The sequence below is a fragment of the Kwoniella mangroviensis genome, assembly GCF_000507465.2.
Source record: "Kwoniella mangroviensis CBS 8507 chromosome 1 map unlocalized Ctg02, whole genome shotgun sequence".
Classification (NCBI taxonomy): domain Eukaryota; kingdom Fungi; phylum Basidiomycota; class Tremellomycetes; order Tremellales; family Cryptococcaceae; genus Kwoniella; species Kwoniella mangrovensis.
The window spans coordinates 3,749,324-3,769,442 of record NW_027062534.1 but is presented as its reverse complement, the minus strand read 5'-3'; the positions used below and the strand labels follow the sequence as shown (position 1 = coordinate 3,769,442).

At 43.4% G+C, this 20,119-nt stretch overlaps 6 protein-coding genes across 6 annotated transcripts; 5 read left to right on the top strand and 1 right to left on the bottom strand.

Moving 5' to 3' along the window:
- Positions 1-103: 103 nt before the first annotated feature.
- On the top strand, positions 104-4,045 carry I203_106536 (uncharacterized protein; the record flags this gene model as incomplete). Its single annotated transcript, XM_065517990.1, has 22 exons — positions 104-285; positions 367-404; positions 474-483; positions 605-628; positions 698-704; positions 777-851; positions 928-982; positions 1,066-1,103; positions 1,199-1,273; positions 1,338-1,357; positions 1,425-1,619; positions 1,727-1,885; positions 1,967-2,100; positions 2,194-2,259; positions 2,340-2,382; positions 2,443-2,510; positions 2,572-2,746; positions 2,835-2,933; positions 2,998-3,047; positions 3,118-3,191; positions 3,255-3,379; positions 3,478-4,045. The coding sequence occupies 22 exons, from the start codon at positions 104-106 to the stop codon at positions 4,043-4,045; spliced, it is 2,280 nt and encodes a 759-aa protein (XP_065373294.1).
- Positions 4,046-4,574: 529 nt separating this feature from the next.
- Positions 4,575-7,271, top strand: I203_106535 (uncharacterized protein; the record flags this gene model as incomplete). The annotated part of the gene is made up of 3 exons (XM_019150223.1): positions 4,575-4,689; positions 5,104-6,491; positions 6,585-7,271. 3 exons carry the CDS (start codon positions 4,575-4,577, stop codon positions 7,269-7,271), a joined length of 2,190 nt encoding a protein of 729 aa, XP_019000551.1.
- A 750-nt stretch (positions 7,272-8,021) lies between these two features.
- Positions 8,022-11,129, top strand: I203_106534 (uncharacterized protein; the record flags this gene model as incomplete). Its single annotated transcript, XM_065517989.1, has 12 exons — positions 8,022-8,636; positions 8,750-9,082; positions 9,201-9,237; positions 9,295-9,317; positions 9,391-9,527; positions 9,605-9,746; positions 9,815-9,938; positions 10,041-10,296; positions 10,380-10,402; positions 10,479-10,583; positions 10,704-10,866; positions 10,949-11,129. 12 exons carry the CDS (start codon positions 8,022-8,024, stop codon positions 11,127-11,129), a joined length of 2,139 nt encoding a protein of 712 aa, XP_065373293.1.
- A 433-nt stretch (positions 11,130-11,562) lies between these two features.
- I203_106533 (uncharacterized protein) lies at positions 11,563-14,176 on the top strand (the record flags this gene model as incomplete). The annotated part of the gene is made up of 6 exons (XM_019150225.1): positions 11,563-11,985; positions 12,086-12,355; positions 12,462-12,905; positions 13,038-13,493; positions 13,604-13,756; positions 13,859-14,176. 6 exons carry the CDS (start codon positions 11,563-11,565, stop codon positions 14,174-14,176), a joined length of 2,064 nt encoding a protein of 687 aa, XP_019000553.1.
- Positions 14,177-14,704: 528 nt separating this feature from the next.
- On the top strand, positions 14,705-17,502 carry I203_106532 (uncharacterized protein; the record flags this gene model as incomplete). Its single annotated transcript, XM_065517988.1, has 5 exons — positions 14,705-15,169; positions 15,275-15,809; positions 15,922-16,104; positions 16,182-17,109; positions 17,172-17,502. The coding sequence occupies 5 exons, from the start codon at positions 14,705-14,707 to the stop codon at positions 17,500-17,502; spliced, it is 2,442 nt and encodes an 813-aa protein (XP_065373292.1).
- A 415-nt stretch (positions 17,503-17,917) lies between these two features.
- Positions 17,918-19,849, bottom strand: I203_106531 (glucosamine-6-phosphate deaminase; the record flags this gene model as incomplete). Its single annotated transcript, XM_019150227.1, has 7 exons — positions 17,918-18,237; positions 18,379-18,445; positions 18,577-18,732; positions 18,945-19,177; positions 19,353-19,437; positions 19,568-19,742; positions 19,833-19,849. 7 exons carry the CDS (start codon positions 19,847-19,849, stop codon positions 17,918-17,920), a joined length of 1,053 nt encoding a protein of 350 aa, XP_019000555.1.
- Between the last annotated feature and the right edge of the window lie 270 nt (positions 19,850-20,119).

Here is a 20,119-nt window from a genome sequence, read left to right as displayed (position 1 = left end):
TCCTTTGAATCCAAACCATTCCAATCTTACTCTGAAGACACTTCCCACCATCATCACTTGAACTATTCAGGCCTTAGTCTGAGACTTATCTCTATATCGGAAGATGATATTTATCAGCTCGAGGCGAAATAAGCGGAACGGCGTGAATTTATTTGTGTTAAGTCTACTAGCCTTTTTAACAACGATCAATGCGTTGTCGGAATATCAAGTTTTGGAAGTTGTCAAAGGATTTGCGGATAGTTATCTAGCGCCGAAGAATATAGAAGTGGCTAGGAGTATAAATAGGTAATTATTATTGAATACCTGACATAAAAGATAGAGATGGATGACAGTAGGGGTTGAGCTGATATATGGATGATATGGTAGTACACTATTTGCTGAGGATGTTACGGGAACTGCGGATTGTGAGTATACCGGAATACCTTCATTCGAGCCACAAGAGTGAGATGTTGATGATTTGGTGTGTTGTGTAGTATCGACAAAGTGAGTTGGAAAATACACAACATATGGTCGAACGCTCTACCATAGCTGCCAAATCTTGAATTGAGATTATTGTTAAAAGAAAAACTCCAGCTAATCAGATAGTCCTAATGCTTGACATCAGTTTCGATGGTAGAGAATTGTCAACGTAAGTGAATCTGATAGGGTGTGTTCACATTCAACAGCTGATCGAACTTATCTGTTCTGACTTGGCTAGTGAATATGTATGTGCAAATTACCATATTCCGCATGGATAAGTCATTCCACCTGGTCTGACTGGAAAATTCTCATATCAGCTATTCGGTCTATTTGTCAATACAGCGGAAGATCAAAATGATCCTTCGCCATTCGGATCCCCAATATCATACAATGTTAGTACTGCAGTCCGTCAAAATCGTCAATATGCACTCGGAAGATAAGCTCATCAGACTGCTTTGAATATGACAGGTGACAGCTCTACTGGTTCAGCATAACTTCATCTCCACTTCGATCAAATTCCAGTGTAAGTATAAGCCCTCCTTCCAAAAATCGAACAGCAAAACACGAAATTGAGGAGACATCTCGCTAACTTTGGATGTATTCTAGTCCATTATCCGATACTGAACGAGACTTTCCCCATTCAAGTGAGAGATCCAGCCTTATTTTCAATGCAGTAGACTACGAGAATGAATCATTGGCATACGGTAGCTAATTCAAGATGGGTTCTGATTTGATATAGATCGACGCATTCATGCAAGTCAACGAGAATAGTGAGATCCAGCAATACGATGTATCATTCAGGAGATGGGCTTGGGTAAGTCTTGCCTACTCTTCCTAACTATACATATCGATGCTTAGATTTCTTCTGATATTCATAGGCTACAGATAATATAATACCGTGAGTACGAGTAGCTCTATTCATACACACCGATATGATAGACTGATAGCTTTACTCGTGGGAGTAGCAAGCTTATACCTTTTATGCAAAAAGGCTTGAATCTGACCAACATTACCGATACGTCTGTCATCCTACGAACATACCTCTCTGAAAAGATATGTCAGATGGCGATGGATCATTGTACAGGTCCTTACGAGCAGTATAAGGACACAGAGGAATGTATGACGTTTTTGAATGGGAAGGAGATAGGTGAATGGTATAGGTGAGTATACAAGTATAAACTTGAGTGTAGTCTGTGAATGGGGGTTAGGCTAATTTTGAGGTGATGAGATAGAATGGGAGGTATGTTCGATATACCATTGGAATCAGATATCAGAGTGAAGATCAACTGATGTTGATTATTTTGCCGTTCTTCACGCCAGAAGATAATCTCGTCTGCCGACATCTACACGTACCGATGTTACCTCTCAGACCATCCGTACATTGTCCGCATATTGGTCCATCAGGAGGTGATATGTGTATAGCACGGTGAGTGCTATCACCATCTGAATATCCGTGTTCATCTCCAACTGATTGATAATCTGCGGTGATTCCTTTTGGATGTATTAGGGACTACAAACAAGTGGTCATGGATTCGCATTTCCCACAAGGATGGCTTGCACCTAAATATGTCACTCCTGAGAATCAAGATGAAATAGGAGGTATTTATGCCGTGAGCGGTGAAGATTTAGATCCTTTGTTAGGTGAGTTGAGCTTTTGCCTCTCCTTCTTGAGTTACGAACATGGTCCAGTTGTCTATTGCCAACTGATGAAGCTTTTCGATGTATTGGCCATAGAGATCGCTCTTAGTCCTGGCGATAGTCATTCGTGGGATCCTACGCTGTATGCTACTGCCTTACTAGGTGAGTGAGATCTGCAAAAACAAAGGCGGTGTCTTTTATACTGTATCGCTGATTGCTGACGATGTTCATCCACTCATCAGGCTACTTTCTAATTTTCTACGTCGTATCCAATATATTTTGGTTGTGAGTCCTTGTATCACATTCACAGTCGCCGAATATTACTCACCAGTCCGAATCTATCAGTATCTACTTCAGACGTTCTTCTGTATTCCCTACTTTGGGGTTGGAGCATCAGAAGAACGTTGTCATGTGTGAGTGAAAGCCATTCGCTTGGTGTTGTTCTCCCAGCTGACCCACTCTCCATTCCTGCAGATACGATGAACATCATCTTCACCACTATTGCCCTGGCACTCGAATTGGTAGCTGCTCCAGCTTTCGCCCAACGATATGCGTTATGGGAAGTCCAGTGTTTGCGGACAGCAGGGGTGTTAGTTTCCGCTTTGTATATATTCGAATTGATCTACAAGCTGAAGATGAGGATACCCATGTGAGTCATTTTCCATCAGATTTCCTTTTCATAAATCATGTGTTGATCAGGAGGTTTTGTGACTAACGATATATGACGACCCTCGTAGGATCGCCCATCATTTCTTAACTATCATTGCTATTTCCTTCACCGTTACGGTTTTTGAATATACTCTGTCGATGTCATATTTGATTTCAGCTGTTATATGGTGAGGTATCCTCGACACTGACCTATCATCCGAGTCAAGCTGACAAGAGAATGGACCTGTAAAGGTTATTTCAAGCTACGACTGAACAACCTACATTCTTCGGATTACTGGGATGTGAGTGACTGTGGCCCTCCCTGCATTTTCGAAGCTGCACACCGCGGTTAATTGCGTTTTGCAACTGTAGATCGTCTAGATTGGGATCGTCGGACGGTATCGACAATCCTCAAAATTGCAGCTGTACAGACATTCATTTTCAAGGTTTGTGGGCGAATTCGCTGAGATGATGATTTGGTAGCTGATCTGGTCCTGTTATGGTCATAGTCAGCAAGCGCAATTGGATTAGTGGTATATTGGGAGGTGCATCAGAATTATTCGTATAGACCCATGGACAAAGCGTGGAACAGTATGGTGTTTATTTTGGCCATTGGCTTGATGTTAACGCAGATGTGAGTTATCACTTCAACTTCCAATTATGGATTTGATCCTCTATCCTATCAGAGACTTCTTTTGAAATGAAATGGTGACTGATTGAGTTCATTCGTAGATGGGGGTCATGGGTAACTTACCAGATCGCTATAAGAATCATCAAACAGCCCATTTTACTTGGTAATCCCAAATTCAAAGGATCCAATTTGGCGATATATCAAACTATCAGATTAAAATCTGAAGACGATGGTCAAAATCATAAGCGAAGTGATTCGTCTGGTTCTGGTACCGCCTTAGATGATGATATTGATCGATATGAAATCATGACTACGGATGAGTCTACTCCGCTTCCTTCAGGAGGTAGTCTGAATAGATTACCCTCTTTATCTTCTTTAGATGGGACTGGAAGGAATAGGTTGATGAGTAACGCGGATTATATCAGGGTTAGAGATAAAGTCAATAACGAACAATACCCTTACTCCGGAGGAGGTGGGGGTTTGATGGTTGGATTGGATCCTGCCAACATACCTTTACCTAGATCACCTTCTTTGCTTTCTCCTGCGTCCTGTTCGGCAAGGAGTCATGATCAGTATCTGAGCACCACTCCGAACCCGACGGATCGTGCTCGGGATGAAGGTGGTAAGAGTGGAATAAGGAATTCAGCGAGTTTCGGTAGAGCTTTATAGATGATATAGAAGCTAGAATATCTAGGTGTTTGATGATAGGCTAGGATCTTGGAAATTGTATTCATCAACTCTGGTCTTCGTTATATCTGTTATGCATGGTGAATGCTATGCTGGAGTAACTTGTCAACATCCACATCCACGTGCCTGTGAGTCTGAGCTTGACATTAGCTCGATTGAGTTGTTGAAAGTTGATCCGAGCGTGGTACATTCGATGGTCTCAAGGGGTAAACATGTAGCACTACCATCAGATGCACACACACAGTAAGAAGACGAAGGAGAAGGAGAAGGAGAAGGATCCTTGTAGAAGGGCTATCTATACCTTTGATATGTTAAATGTAATCCTTTATCATCTTTAGTCTTCAGATTTTTAGATCTCGATATTTCAATTCCCACTAACCCAACCCGGGGTTCCTTGGTCGGTCTACTCATAACAAACACACTCCCTTGTCCTGTTTTGTGTCAATATACGAGAATCATTCCCTTCATCTACATACACTTCTTCTTCTCCTGATCACTTCATCAATCAACAATGCTTGCCGCTCAACTTCAACCTCAACCGACTCATATATACCACCAGAACAACATGAGTAGGATAACGACTACTCCAGGGTGGGATGAACAGATTGTACCGACTTTGAAGAAGCGTGAGTCCCAAAGTGTCAATCTCATGTATGGTATGATATCGAGAGATGGGAAGTGAGACAGATGCAGGGTTTGATGATCTCATGTGAGAGTAGGATGATGAGGATGGGAATGAGTGAGAATGAGAAGGAGAATGTTGTGATTCACCCGGGTAAACAGTTGGATGAGACACCCAGGCGTGTTTTTTGGTTTTTCATTAACTCGTCAACCCAATTCATTCCGAAATCAACATTGATATCATCTCACACCCCTATACACTACATCTCCTTCCACTTCCACTTCCCTTGCCCGTGTTCATCTGTCAATCATTTACACCATCCATTGTCACCTGTACATTAGTTGAATAATTTAATCACCAGTCTCTCTGGGACAAACAGCTGATCGCTCTTTTCGCGTCGTCTTCCCTTCGTTCGCAGGTCTAGAATCTGAATCCCAATATCTCACCAAGAGACTATCAGCCGCATCATTTGAAGATCAACATCAGCAACCTGCTACTGCTGTATCCTCTTCCTCCTCCTCAAAACTCAATTCCTTCCCTCAATCACCCACATTCGGTGTATTTCAACAAAATCCACCCGGATCCTCCTCTTCCTCGGGTATACCTAGAAGTCGTACCAAGTCTGGTCCATTCCTGAATGATACGCGTCAACTTAACGGTAACAACGGTGGACAGTCGAATGGGAAAAGACCTTCACCACGTATAGACACCTCTTCCATTTCTTCACCTAAGATCCCTTCTGCAGCTCTACCATCTAGAATACCTACCAGACCTCGATCGAAATCACAACTTGCCTCTTCCTCATCTAGACCTATACCTGTCCATTCAGATTCCCAACCTCCTCCTTTACCCACTGCCTCAACCGAAAGGTCAATCTCAGGTATACCCGTACTTACCACTCGCTCTAGATCTAGATCACCTTCGAAACGCCTACCTTCAACTAAAATGAGCGTAGCAGTAATGGAAAACAGGAGGGAAAGTTTGGAATTAGGATTAGGTGGAACGAGGATAAAAGAGGGATTCATCAAAAATGAATTACCGCCGTTCAAGATGAATCCTAATGAAGCGTTAAGAATAGCAGAGAAAGGACATCAGTTGAATGATGAAGAGTCCAGCAATTGTAGAACGAGTTATGATTCGTCCAGAATGGCGGAAAGGAAAAGATCAATATCTATGAAACCGAATAATCTACATCCTAAACCCAATGGGCATATGATGGAAAGAAGTGGATCATCGGGATCTGATAGATCTGCCAGAAGGAATAGTCGACCATCCACTTCGTCCGCTGCCACGGGAACGAGGGGATATGGTATATCTACTTCTCACACGGGATTGGGACTAGGTATGGGTCAACCATCTTCTTCGAGATTATCAAATGGAAGAACAACTCAAAGAACAGGATCATCCAGATCACCAATCAACGGTTCTTCTTCAACGGCGTTTAACGCTCCTCGATCAGCTTCGTTGAACTTGTTATCTGCTAGTCCATCTATGTCGATGAATGGGAATGGTACACCGCCCAGTGCAAGATTAGGTGTAGCTGCTCATTTCATACCTCCCGAATCTACTTATACGCCACCGAAGGGGACGGATTGGGATGATGTGGTCTTACCTACCGTAGCGAAGAAATTGGGTATAAATGAGAGTGAAAAAGAGGGTGGCGGAGCATTGGTGGGAGAAGGGGATCTGGCAGTTGAGTGGGATAAAGATGGAACACCGATCAGATGGGTGAAAAGGAAGGTTGTCAGTGGAGGGAATGGCTCGGCGAGGGTTGGGTTGGGATTGGGTGATTCGACTGGTAGCCAGGTGAGTCTATTTCAAGAATTATTGTCAGATGGGATTTGGTGGATGTAGATCTGTTTTACTGATATGATATGGTATGGTTCGTTTTACTTGTAGAACTCGATACAACCCAATGATATCACCCCTACACGTACACACGCATTCTCACCTTCATTCGAACCATCCCCTGATAATCCTTTACAACCCCGTCAAAGACCTTCTTCTGCATCACTCCGAAATAGACCTTCTGCTTCTTCCGATATGGAACTCACTACATTACGCACGACGAACGGTCAGCCCGTATCGTTAGGTCAACCTATAGATCGATCTTCTTCTCCATCGAGAAATAACGCATATTATCCAGGTGGTGAACCTTTCCCATCCCAGGGGGTAGGTGTGCATAGAAAGACGAGCTCTCAGAATATGTCCACATCATCGCCCATAAGTGGACTTTTCTCGAACCCTGCTCTAAATAGGAAACCATCTACTTTGAAGAAACAGAATCACTTGACTCCAACTGTATCAAGACAGGGGTCGGAATTGTCACTAAGGACCAGAAACGCTTCGAATGTAGGCAGAAACAATAACAGTAACAATAAATTCGGACCTGGACCTGGTTCCAGTCAAAATGGACACGGAAATGGACAGATGAGTATACCTGGTACGACGCATAGGATCACTGATGCGATTTATGAGAACCAACTGGCAAGAAGGGAAGGCAGGGTTAATGAGAAAGGTGGAGGAGCTAAGGCTAGGAAGGACGATGATATGCATGGGAAGGGATGTGGATGTTTGATCATGTAAGAGAGGGTGTCACTGAAATGACTTTGTAGAACGACAACGAAGGAGATATTCGTATTGTAAATTTCACTCAATTCCTCTATTTTACATTAATTTTAGGTTTCACATTGATTGTATATATAGGTCTGTCTGTCTGTCTGTTGCACATATATATTTCACTATTGTTGAATCCGTTCATAATCAAGTACTATGCATTGTCATTATCATTATCATTCCCATTGATATGCAATGAATCGAAGAGATGGGATTGTGGGAATCCATCCAGGTACACGAACCCCTACCAACCATACCCGATTCTCAGGTTTCCGAGACATTTCGCATGACATGACGCGAAAAAACTAATATTCGGGACGAGAAGTGAGAAGTACGCGTCCAGTGAAGATGAGATGACAAAAGACGGGATGGAATTGGATCTGATCAGTGGGCATTCAACTGGACCTCTTGTATCGCATCTTGACTCGCCTTGTCGACTACGAGTAGTTGTAGTGCACGGACGTAGGTCAATAGTTACACAGTGCACAGACGGAGACGGAGACAGGCGTGTCATCGAGGAGAGATCGTCGAAACCATCACGTTCGTCACCATCCATCCGCCCGTCACCTGGACAAGTCAAAGTTGAATTGAAGAATCAAGAATAGACCAATACCAATACCAATACCAATACCAATCTGATCATTGAATCACAGTCTTCTCTCTGCATGGCCATTTTCACCCCTATCAAATCAAATTTCAAGTGACACATACGAATAGGAAATGGCCATCCGCCTACCAGCCCCTCGAAGGGGTATTCGATCCCTCTTGGTCCTCTTAACCCTCCTGCTCGTCCCATACCTCCTACTCAAACACCTATATCAGATAAAAAGAGAAGACGACTTACCACGTACGAATTCGGACTTGCTGAGAAACAGATTAGAAGGAAGGAGGGACGACTTGGTTTTGAACGATGATGAACAACAAGGAAATCAATTGCCTTTTGGACTAAATAGGTTTTTTGATGATGATGACGATGACGAGGAGGAAGAAGGACCTAGTAGAATGGGCAGGAGTAGAAACAGACCTATAGACGACAATGATGATGAGTCAAAAACGGGAAGGAAGAAAAGACCCATGAAACCGATAGCAGAACATCGATTCCTACCCAATGGTCTACTCATACCTAACGTTCACTCCCCTCATCCTATATTCGAACTCATTTCGAGATCTAAGAAGAATTGGCAAAAGAAGATAGATAAGCAGAGTAAGAGTTTATCAGAAGCTGTTGATGAGTATAGAAGAAGGTATGCTAGGAATCCACCCAAAGGATTTGAAAGATGGTGGGCTTATACGGAGAGGAATGGAGTGGGGTTGAGAGATGAATATGATCAAATTGTGAGTGGCCTGCAACTTATCTATGTTTTCGTTCTTCCGAGTATCTGGATATGAGATATAGACAGGATCACACCTTACATATGATATTTAAATACTGATCTGATGACTATTAGTATCACGACCTGGAACCTTTCCATGCCCTACCTCCATCGAAGATCCAATCCTTACTCAAAGACTCATCGGAAATGTCAGGGATGTACACCATCTCCTGTCCTGGTATACAATCACATAACAACAAGAATGGAAATAATCACAAATCATCCTCATCATCGAAATGCGTTTACAAAATCGTCGAAACAGGTTTGAATGAAGAAGGGAAAAGAGTAGCGAAGGAACGTGCGAAAGAGCAATTGGGTTTGTTGGAGAGTATAGAAGGATTGTTAGAACCTGTCAAAGTTACGATGTATAGTCATGATGTTCCTTGGCAATTCGTTGGACATGAGTATGTGAGTATGGATCATCTCGTTGAGCTGAAATGTACCGTAACTGTCAAAAGAGTTATAATCGATGTTGAGCAAAATGATCAGACCGAAGCTAATGATGCTTTTATTTGGTACCATATAGAAAGGAGCTCTGGAAGATGCCTCTGCAGTAGGAGAATGTGAGTACTACCTTGAGTTCCCTTTTTCGCAGAAGCTAATCACGAACCTTTGAACAGTCTTCGATCCGACTGAACATGAGGTTAGTCGAATCACATTTCTCATCCCAGTCATTTTTCGATAGAGCATGCTGACATCTCTATGACCCTTACCAGATCGACACGGCACATCTCGGTTGGGCATCAGCTTGCGCACCTCACAAGCCCCTCCGACACGATTACGATCCGGATATCTTACCTGATCTGGATGGTTTGTGGAATGGAGATAAAAGTTTCGTATGGGATCATAAAGCGTGAGTGACATCCCATATCAACGGTTGACCAAGAGTTGGCCGCAAAGTTTTGATGCGCTAAAAATCCTCCTGAATAGAACCATGGACCCATGCATACATCCCACTTTGACTCACCTCGTTGGTTTCTTATCGGGACATGGAAAAGGTCCCGCACCGAGTAAAGAGCTTTATCCTGTTTTGGCAATGTGTAAAACGACTTTGCACGCAGATATCTTAGGGGTGAGTAATTGTATCCCAATTTCACTTGCGATCAGACTAACAGGCTATATCGATTTGGTCGTCGACAGGTTTCGATGGAAGCTTGGACAGAAGACGTAGGTGATGATCCAGCTTGGGAAGATAAGAAGGACGATAGGATGTTATGGAGGGGTAAAACTACGGGTATATACTTTAGAGATGAAGTGCCATGGCGTGAGTGATTTCCCCAATTCCAAGATATTCAAATTCCGAAGATTGTGCTTGAATCATAATATCTCGTGATAATGGTAATTGATAATGTTGGCAAATTCGCAGATATATCTCAACGAGTCAATCTGGTCTCTCGCTCAGCCGAACCAATAGGTCATGTACCTGTATTCGACGTCCCACCATCTTACAACCCTAACAAACCCGTTGGCGAACCGCACAATGTACCCCTCTCACAACTCAATGCGGAATTGATGGATGTCGCGTTTGTAGATGAGGCTATACAGTGTGATCCAAAGGTGTGTAGGAGAGTTCAGGCGGGGTACAAATTCGGATCGAGGATGGACTGGTCTCAGGGCAATCAGTAGGTCTCTTCATTTGGTTTCAGGTTGATTCTCATATACAAGATAGGAGAAGCTGACGTTCCGGATGATCCGTTTTGTACAGATACAAATATCTTCTCGATATAGGTGAGCCTTACTGTCATTGCATGTCTGGCTAAGGGAGAAGACAACTGAGCTGATTTGCTTTATGATCGGGGAACAGATGGTAATGGTTGGAGCGCCAGGTTCAAGAGATTGATGACTACCAATTCTGTCGTATTGAAATCGACGATCTTCCCCGAGTGGTATACGGATAGAATACAGCCTTGTGAGTCCTACTATCACACTGTCACAATCTGAAAAATTCCGTTATTGTTTCATCGCTTGACAGGATTATTCGGTTAATCTACAAGTACCGTCAAGCTGATGTCCGTTGGCTGTAATTTAGGGGTCCACTACATCCCTATCAAAGCTGATCTCACCGATTTATACGATGTCTTATCATTCTTCCGAGGAGGACATGACGATATGGCCAAAGAGATTGCTATGGAAGGTAAAAATTGGTCGAAATCGTTTTGGAGGAAAGAGGATATGATCGCTTATCAGTTTAGGTAAGTCATGTCCTGTCTGTTCTGCTTTACAAACCTAAAGAAAGCCGAAGCTGAAGTGTGGGTTATCCTGGATCAATTGTAGGCTATTCCTAGAATATGCTAGATTGTTGGCTGATGATAGGGAAGAAGCTTCGTTCCACTTGAGAGGTGATGATCTAAGGAAAAGAGACGAGGAATATACAGAATTTGAAGACGATGTGGTCGTAGTGGAGGGCGAAGTGGACGATCTAATGGATAAAGAAGATACATTGTCTGGAATATAAATATAGACTCCATATAGAATGACCTCTTGTGTGCTTACTCTCTCTGTCTCTCATTGATATACATATATATAATCTCTTTATCGTCTATGTTGTATGCATCTTGGGCATTGATCGTCGTAACCTTTCTTCCCCCTCCCCTTCAGTGTGGTGATACTCTTACTCTTCGTGTGCCACTTTCAACCTGATTGGGATTTGGTTCCGTCATCACGCATCACAACTCTGTCTCATGCGGTGCCAGCGTCAACTCGATACCCGGACCACCCATCCAACTCGATTCATCAACTCTTCATTCATCATCCAGATTGAATCACCTTACAGCTCATCTCAGGTCATACGCTCATACTACACTAGCCAGCAGCGTGGCCGATATCAACTCATCATCGACCGAAGGATACTGATTTGATATCACTGCACGTTCAATTCCCAATCCACCATGAATCGTTCAACCTCCCCACCTCCTAATCCATTCTCAGATTCCCCTTCCCTCTCTCCAGCTCCCACCCCACCTCCACACGCTCACACCGATAACTCTCGACCCGTGTCCCCTTCTTCCGGTATCCCATCATCCGCAGGCTCCCCATCTTCCATCGCTGGACATCTCAAGAAACCATCTTCGTTAATCAGCGCAGCAAGCGGTTCCCCTCCTCCAACCCATCGAGCGAGCTTTCCAGATCCATCGAAATTACCTAGAAATAGTTCTGGTAATCTGACGATCAACGGACCGAAAGTCAAGACTGGCTATTGCTGTGAAAAGGATAAGGAGATTGTGTTAGGTGAAGAAGTTCATATTGTAGATGCGTTCAAGACTACAGAAGGTGGGAAAGCGAGTTATATAACTTATGTGATTCAATTGGGCGTAAGTGCCTTTAATCTTACTTATCATCGCTCATATTCCTGTGATATGGGCAAGGTCTAAGAGAAGACTGTACTGACCGATGAATGAACCCGGCTTGTAGACCCATACCACACGTAGACGATACTCTGCATTTTTATCACTCCATCAAGCGTTGACGGGATTATACCCTGTCCTGATCATCCCCCCAATCCCTTCGAAGCAGTCTCTGACGGACTATGCGGTGAAAGGACAAACGAAAGCTAAGGAAGATGCTACGGTCATAGCTAGACGTAAAAGATTATTGGAAGATTTCTTGAGGAGGGTACTAAGACATCCTATTTTAGGTGGAGAACATATCGTACATCGGTTCCTAGAGGATGGAGTTAGCTGGGTAAGTCAAATGCCAATATCGGTCTACCTCATTATGGTCATATCTCAGGTTATCTACTGTAACACTCCTGGTTCACGTCATGCTGATATGCAAATTCTTTTTACAGAACGAAGTCCTACATTCACCACCCATCTCGCTCCTTCCTAAGAACCCTTTACATGCCCCCTCTCACAACCCGACTTTCCAACCTGCTTCACCCACCTCCGATCAACCTTCGGCATCCACTGCAGCAGGGGGAGGAAGTACATCAACATCATATATAGCTCATCATCTTTTACCTACCCCTTCACCTTCCCATCCATTGAAAAAGCCCGATCAGCGATTCATAGATTCTGAAGTGTTCACCGAGAAATTCCAAAATCATTTCACGGGAACAATGGAAAAGGTAAATCGAAGAGTCACAAAAAGATGGACGGAACGTGCGGGAGATATGAGCGAATTAGGTGCAGTGTGGAATGGGTTTAGTTTGGTCGAACAAGGTAAATTAGGTGAGGCGGTGGAGAAAGTTGGTCAGGCTGTTGATCAGGAGTATCTCGCTACTGCTGCTTTGGTAAGTTTTTTTCCACCTTGAACCCACATCTTTCTTGTCACAACAATGGTCCATTCTATCCCCATAACCTTTCAGTTCCGCACTTTCAGCCTTTGCGTGTCGGTGTGATCAAGCTAATACGCATACTGCTAGCTTCAAGCATGGGAACGAACTACCACCGAACCCCTACATATCTACAGTCAATTCGCATCGTTGATCAGACAAAGGTTGTCGTTTAGACATCAGAAACATGTCCAATATGAACTCGTACAAGAAGCTTTGGAGACTCAGAAAGATAGATTGGAGTTACTTGAAAATGCCGAAAGGGAAGCGAGGAGGTTAGAAGAAGCTTTGGAACGTGGTGGTAGAGGATTATCATCTTCTACTTCGGCTTCTCAATTTGATTCTCCTTCAATAAATGCTACTCAACACCAGCCGGAGGAATATCGATATCAACAGGAAGAAAGAAGAGCGAGGACCAGTACGAGCACAGGTCAGGGCTTTGGGTTGTTGTCCGCTGTGAAACATAGTTTGAGTGGGATGATGGATGTTGATCCTGAAGCTACGAGGAGAGCTAATATTGGAAAGACCAGAGATAACATCTCTCAGGTGCGTTATCTGCATTATGATCTATATCATCATTGTCGATATTGTGCAATCCTGCTACAATATGTGGTCCAGATGAAGCAGATGCTGAATTTTGTGTCCCTTGTGTATAGCTCGAAGACTCTCTGCAAGCATCGGCTCAAGACCTGAAATACGCTTCTACCACCTTACAAGCAGATCTGGATCGGTTCCAAAGGCAGAAGGTGGCAGATCTGAGAAATCTGGCTATCCAGCTATCCAAAGTCCACAGAGAGTGGTGTAAGCAGGTCAGTAATGCCATTCCCATTACTTCATATACCTGTTGTTCCATGAAGTGCTATGATACAGGTTCGGTATGACTGATGATACTTCTTGACTGGACTCGGCAGAATCTCGAAGCATGGCAAGCTGCTCAAGCTGCTATTCGCGAGATTGACAACCACCCCAACCAGCCGCCAGCTCAAGCTCAACCTGCCCAACAAGACACCCTAGGTGAACCAAGTGCAAGTGAGCAGACAACTTCTGGCACCATGGGAATGGGTAATATGAGATCTGAGATTGAAAGAGTCGAAGCTGCCAATAAACCATTACCTTTACCTGAAAGGGATGAAGTGGATACGCCTTTTGATGAGAATGGAGAGGAGGAGAACAAAGGTAAAGGTAAAGAGAAGGCGAAAGAGAAGGAAGGTCCGTTAGGTCCGTTGTAACTGGATGATTTGTAGATACACAAGCAATTTGTAAAGATAGATGATGTTGATGATCGTATGGTTGTCTCATGACTCCATGTACATACACACGTAACTTGTACACAGATGATCTTACCGTCATACTCTCATACTCATACTGTTCATTGTGATTCACAATAATGGGTTGTGACCCTGAACCACGTGGCACTGTTTGCCAACTGAAATTAAAAGCAAAGTCAGTCGCGGGCATAAACAACTAAGACTTGCTTTTCAACTTGACAACCTTTCCCATCTCTACTTCATATACACATATACGTACATGAACATAAATATATACATACACTACATCATCAGTACCCACTACTGTCTTGGTCGGTCTTGCTAATACCATCCAGCGGTACTCCCTCGCTCAGCCGCATCATTTCAAGTCACTTCTCAATCTCATTACTTGCGAGTAAACAACCCATAACAAAACAACAAAACCGTACTTGGGCCCTCTTCCCTTCCTCTGCTCGATTGAGCAAAATCATCAAACATCAACCATCGAATATGGACCCAGCACCCATACTTCCCTCCAATTCCGATCTCGAACGTAGGAGACTAGAGTCAACTATCGATAACGACCTCGGTTCATTATCATTATCATCCTTACCTACTTCCACTACTACAATCCACTCATTCATCTCGTCAGGTTCATCAACCATATCGATGGAATACCCTAGAGCAGAGACCATGTCTTTCTCTTTTCAGCCGCATCATCACCATGGACCAACTGGAACACCCAGAGCATCAGGTAGGATGCCCTCGAGGTTAAGCAGTTTCGGCGCACCGGAACAAAGTATGTTCGTCGGTGCTTCTCCCGTATCTACCGCTGGGCACCATGCCAGCGCTGTCACACTTGGTGCAGGGGTGTTTGGAAAGAGGGATGAAGGGAATGGAAACACGAGCGAGTTCGATCCGGAGAGAAGTTTGGGTAGGCTGGTGGGTGAGTTGGGGAGAGTGATGGGAAACGATGTGAGTTGTTTTACTTTGTTCTGTTTGTTTATCCGATTTAACGAAACTCAGGAGTAGGATATGTAAGATGACCATAACTGACTTTGTGTATGATCGTATATGCAGAAACTCCCCTCGCGTCCCACATCACCATTCTCTCCTCCAAGATCACCATCTCCTTTACCATCCCTAATGCAAAACAACAACCAAGCTGCCAATCTATCCTTCACGCTCAATAGGAACGACCCATTGCTTAGTCCACCATCAAGTGGTGGTGAACAAACTATCACACAGAAAAACCTCCCTTCAAATTCGAATTCCAGATTCTCATCGCTAGCTAGAGAATTGGGCGAAGATATTCAAAATGCCAGAAAACAGAAATACCAACACCAACAATCTCAACCTAGAAGAGCATTGAGCGACTCAACTACTCATAATATCCAGACTCCAGCTCCAACCTCCCATGCGAGAAAGGGAGACAAAGGTGATAGAATCAAGATGTTACAAGGTGAAAATCGACGATCTGCCAGTGCACCTATCCGATCCAATAAGGATAATTCCATGGATGTTACGGGTTATACCAATCTGATGGCTACTCCTGCGAAAGGTGGGGAGTATGGGACGTTGGGTAAGAATGGAGAAGTAGGCGGGGAGACTGGCGGTAAGTAATTGTTGATGATATCTAACCCAATCCCTCTTCAGACATATACCTGATTCGGTAGACAGGCAGTACATGCAATATCAGAGAGAAGCTGACGATTGATCAAATGCAGCAAACATCGCTGGAACACTTGCAACCCTCAATGCGAGACTACGCGCTCTGGAAACGGAGAATTATGTCTCTCGTCGGCGAGTTAGAGAACTTGAAGATGAGCTTGAAAAAGCCAGAGCGGAAGTGGAAATGGCCAAACAAGATGGCGGAAAAAGATTACGAGATGTCATTGGTGAAAAATCAGGTGAGTTAGTCTTTCATTAATCATCGCAGGAGAAAGATTATCTTTATAAGCTGACTACGTGCTCGTGGGATATATAGCACTCGAAGATCTTGTGAAATCCCTTCGATCTCATCTAGCCCGTCTTACAGTGGAGGTGGAATCCAACAAGGCTTTGATCAACGAACTCCGCACAGCCTCCTCTTCATCGCCTCCACGTAAACATACTCCTGTTGTGCCCGGATCGCCAAGTGTAAAATCTGAACTTGCAGCTTTACGACGAGAGATCGAAAGGTTGACTCAAGAAGTAGCTAGATTAGGTGGGATCGTTGAGGAAGGCTTGGAAACGCGGAAGAAAGCCCGGGGAGAGAGGACGATGAGAATGGAGAGGGAGGAGATGGAGAGGCTCGTTAGACAAGTGATGGATGAAGAGAATGATGCTCAAAAGAATGTGGTGGAACCTTCGAAATTGAGACAGGGTCTACATACCGCTTCTTCTACTTCACCTACACTGGCACCTCCTACTGTCCAACCTGTAAGGATCGCCAAACCCACTAACCGACAACAACATCTCACACCGCCACCTTCGGAAGATGACGATGAGTTGAGATCGCCGACTCCAGTATCAGGATCCAACTCGCGTCAGGGATCACTACTCGATCAGCAGTATCCAGCCCAGAAGTCGAAGTCGAAGTCAAAATCGAATAAAAGAGTCTCACACGATATTACCGCTGCTAGCGCCGGAGGTCCATCATCGCCTTTCCCAAGTATTCTGGGCGATGAGCAAGAAGCGGAATTCTTCTCACCTTCGACACGCAGAACCCAGACTCGAACGCAGGATAGGGCTTTTGTTGGAACTCAAGCTGAGATCAGGATCAAGGCACCTTCAGGAAATGGCCAAAGATCTACCTCAGGAGGTAGCGGCACTGGTTCTGCTAGAAGAGGATTGGACGGCGAGGAATTACCTCCTCAAACTGTGTTGAGCAGGGTGGTAAGGGAGTTGGAAGATGATTTTGAGCATTATAAGGCGTGAGTGCAAAGTCTCTTTATGAAAACCAAACACAAGGACTAGGATTAATCTTGCTGTTTAGGATATACTCCGAACTAGCTGATCAATACAAGTTACTTGATCCAGCGTCAATCTCATCCAAACGGCATGTCTTGGCTGAACACCTAAGAGAGGTGATCGATGTATTGGAACGAAAAGCAGATCAGATTGGTGATTTATATGAACTCCTTGAGTTTAGGAATAAACCCTTGTCCGATGCTCAGAACTCTGTTGAGAATGGTCGATGGGTAGGTAAGAGTGTAGGCGACGTGTTGAAGATGGTGAAGAGTTCTTTGGGGGAGGAAGTTTGGAGGAGGTTGGAAGGTGATTTAGGATATGGACATGGAAGGAAGAAAGGTGGAAAAGAGATATAACAGGAGCTGTGAATGAAGATGAAGATAGATAAAAGAAGAGAGAAGAGTGGTCTGTAAGGTATGTCGCTTTGGATGGACCCATAGAGCTCATTGTGATTAATACTCATACCTTGATATCAGTCTTGTTGATCCATAGTGCTTTTCTTTCTTGATCATATATATACATATATACCTATTTGTATATCCCTTTTTCTGGTCACTTTGGAGCGATCAGCGACGGATGCGTAATTCATACAGCATTATGATAGTTTCGAAGATGAATGGCTCATAAAATGCATTGTAAAGTATCATGTCGTCTCATCTCATCGATATCAAAATCAAAACATTCAAATCATCACTATCTTGTTCTTCGTGAACATGAACACACAAATCGACATATTGCGATGTAAAATGCGATTTATCCATCGTAAACAAATCAAAGACAATTACAATCTTGATCGCCTTGATCATCATCATTATTAATTTTACTATCCAATTTCTCATCGATTTTGATCTTACCTTTGGAAAGTAAGGTTATATCAGAATGATCAACTTGTTTCGTTGGATCAGAATCTTCGTTAGTATTGATCGCTCTACCTTGATTACCAGATGTTCGACAACAATCTCCGCTAACAACAGGTCGTCCAATGGATCCAATGTATCCAATGCATTCAATGCATCCAATGGATGAAGTCATAGAACCCCGTTGGCATGGGATTTGAGAAGCCAGGTAATCTTTGGTTGTCTTTCTCAGATCTATAGGAGTATCATATCAAGTAAAAATCAACATGATCGATTGCCTTGTTAGCGACACGTTACATCTCACATGAAGGAGAGAAGTGTAGAGTTCGAGGAATGGTAGGCGATACGATACTCCTTGAATACTCGAGCACTCACTTTGACTAGCTTCGTCGTCAGTGACGAAAATGACGTTTTCATGTGATTGCAATGCCGAAGCGGGGCACTAACAGTAAAGTACGAGTAGGTCCATAATTTATTTACTGAAGTCAGTATCAAAATGTTGATCACTCAAACGACAGAGTAGATAAAAAGAAGAGCAGAATTGATTGGATCAGATGGATATAGGTGACTTACCAAGTGGTTTACCCCATCTTCCATCGCTTTCCTCACTGCTTCTGCCTTCTTCTGACCAATTGCCAAAACTACTATTTCATGGGAATCGAGAATCGTGCCGATTCCCATCGAAAGGGCGTGGGTGGGTACCTCACTTGGATCATCGAAAAATCGGGCCTAAGACGACGATAAATATAATAATCAGATCAGCCACTCACTACTGTGGTGTACATCACATCCTTAGAATCAGAATCGAGATCGAGGAATCATCAGTTGATAAGATGGAAAATCCCATTCGAGTATCATGAAAGGATGATATACAGAAAAATGTTTTAATAGGACAACAAGATAATGCCTAATTTCGATTCGGAAAACACATATATACTCACATTTACTCTTCTAGTATCCTCATTCAACTTCACGACCTTCGTTCTTCCCCTAAAGCTCGAACAGGGTTCGTTAAATGCTATATGACCATTTTCACCTATACCCATGAACAGGAGTTGTATACCCCCAAGGGAAGTGATCAGACTTTCGTATGATGCGCAGGACTCTTGGGGGGTTGTGTGGGGTGGAATGGGTAGGCCAGGTAAGAGGTGGAATTGGTTGGACGGGATGTCAACTGCAGCAGGAAAAAAAAGGGTACAGGGTAAGTGTTGTTTTTTAAGGTGATGAAATTGACTGTATGTGTTGTGTATGGTTCGAACCCGGACATACCTTTTGAGAAGACTAAACAAATGTCTACAGATCAGTACAGAAGCGATTTCTAAACTTTTTTCGGATGCGATGATACTTACAGTTCTCTTCCATGAACTGATAATAACTCTGCGGATGATCCGAACTCAATCCAACATACTCATCGAGATTTATAGTGATCACATGCTACAAAGGATGAACCGATGATTTTCAACGTTAGCCATTAACCAAACCAGCAATGACGCCAAAAGTGAAAGAATAATAACAAATGATTATTCAACGATGACATTGAGATCAAAGTCAGATATTGACCCACCTCAAAACTAATTTCACCCCCTTCGCATCTCCTAGCCAATTCCTTGTATACGAGCAAAGGCGTACTTCCAGTCGGTAGACACAATACGAATTTTCGATTTTGATTAGGTTTGAAAGTGTTGATTCGGTTGATTATCAGCGATGCCACGTATTTGGAGGCTTCTTCTTTAGTTGGGCTGTAATTGGATATCAACCAAGGATACAAGTGACGTTTACTTGTTTAGTGTTGCTGATTTATATACTAGGTCGTGCTGTGAGGGACTTACTGGTTGGAGAGATACATTACTGCCTATATTCGTCAATAATTTTCAGTACAACGAGTCAGATTAGTAAACTTGGTGTGTTATGTGATTAGTCAGTAACGTAGACGTTGGTATTATTATTATCGTTGGTACTGCTTCATTCGTTGGGGAAGATGTACATATATGTTATTGAGAAGGTATAAGCAGAGATATGCCCGTTCGTTATGATCGGATGGAAGGTGTAGGAGAAGTCACAGATCAAAGGAAAGCAAGGAAAGAAGACTGAATGTCGTCTTGAGACGATACGAGAT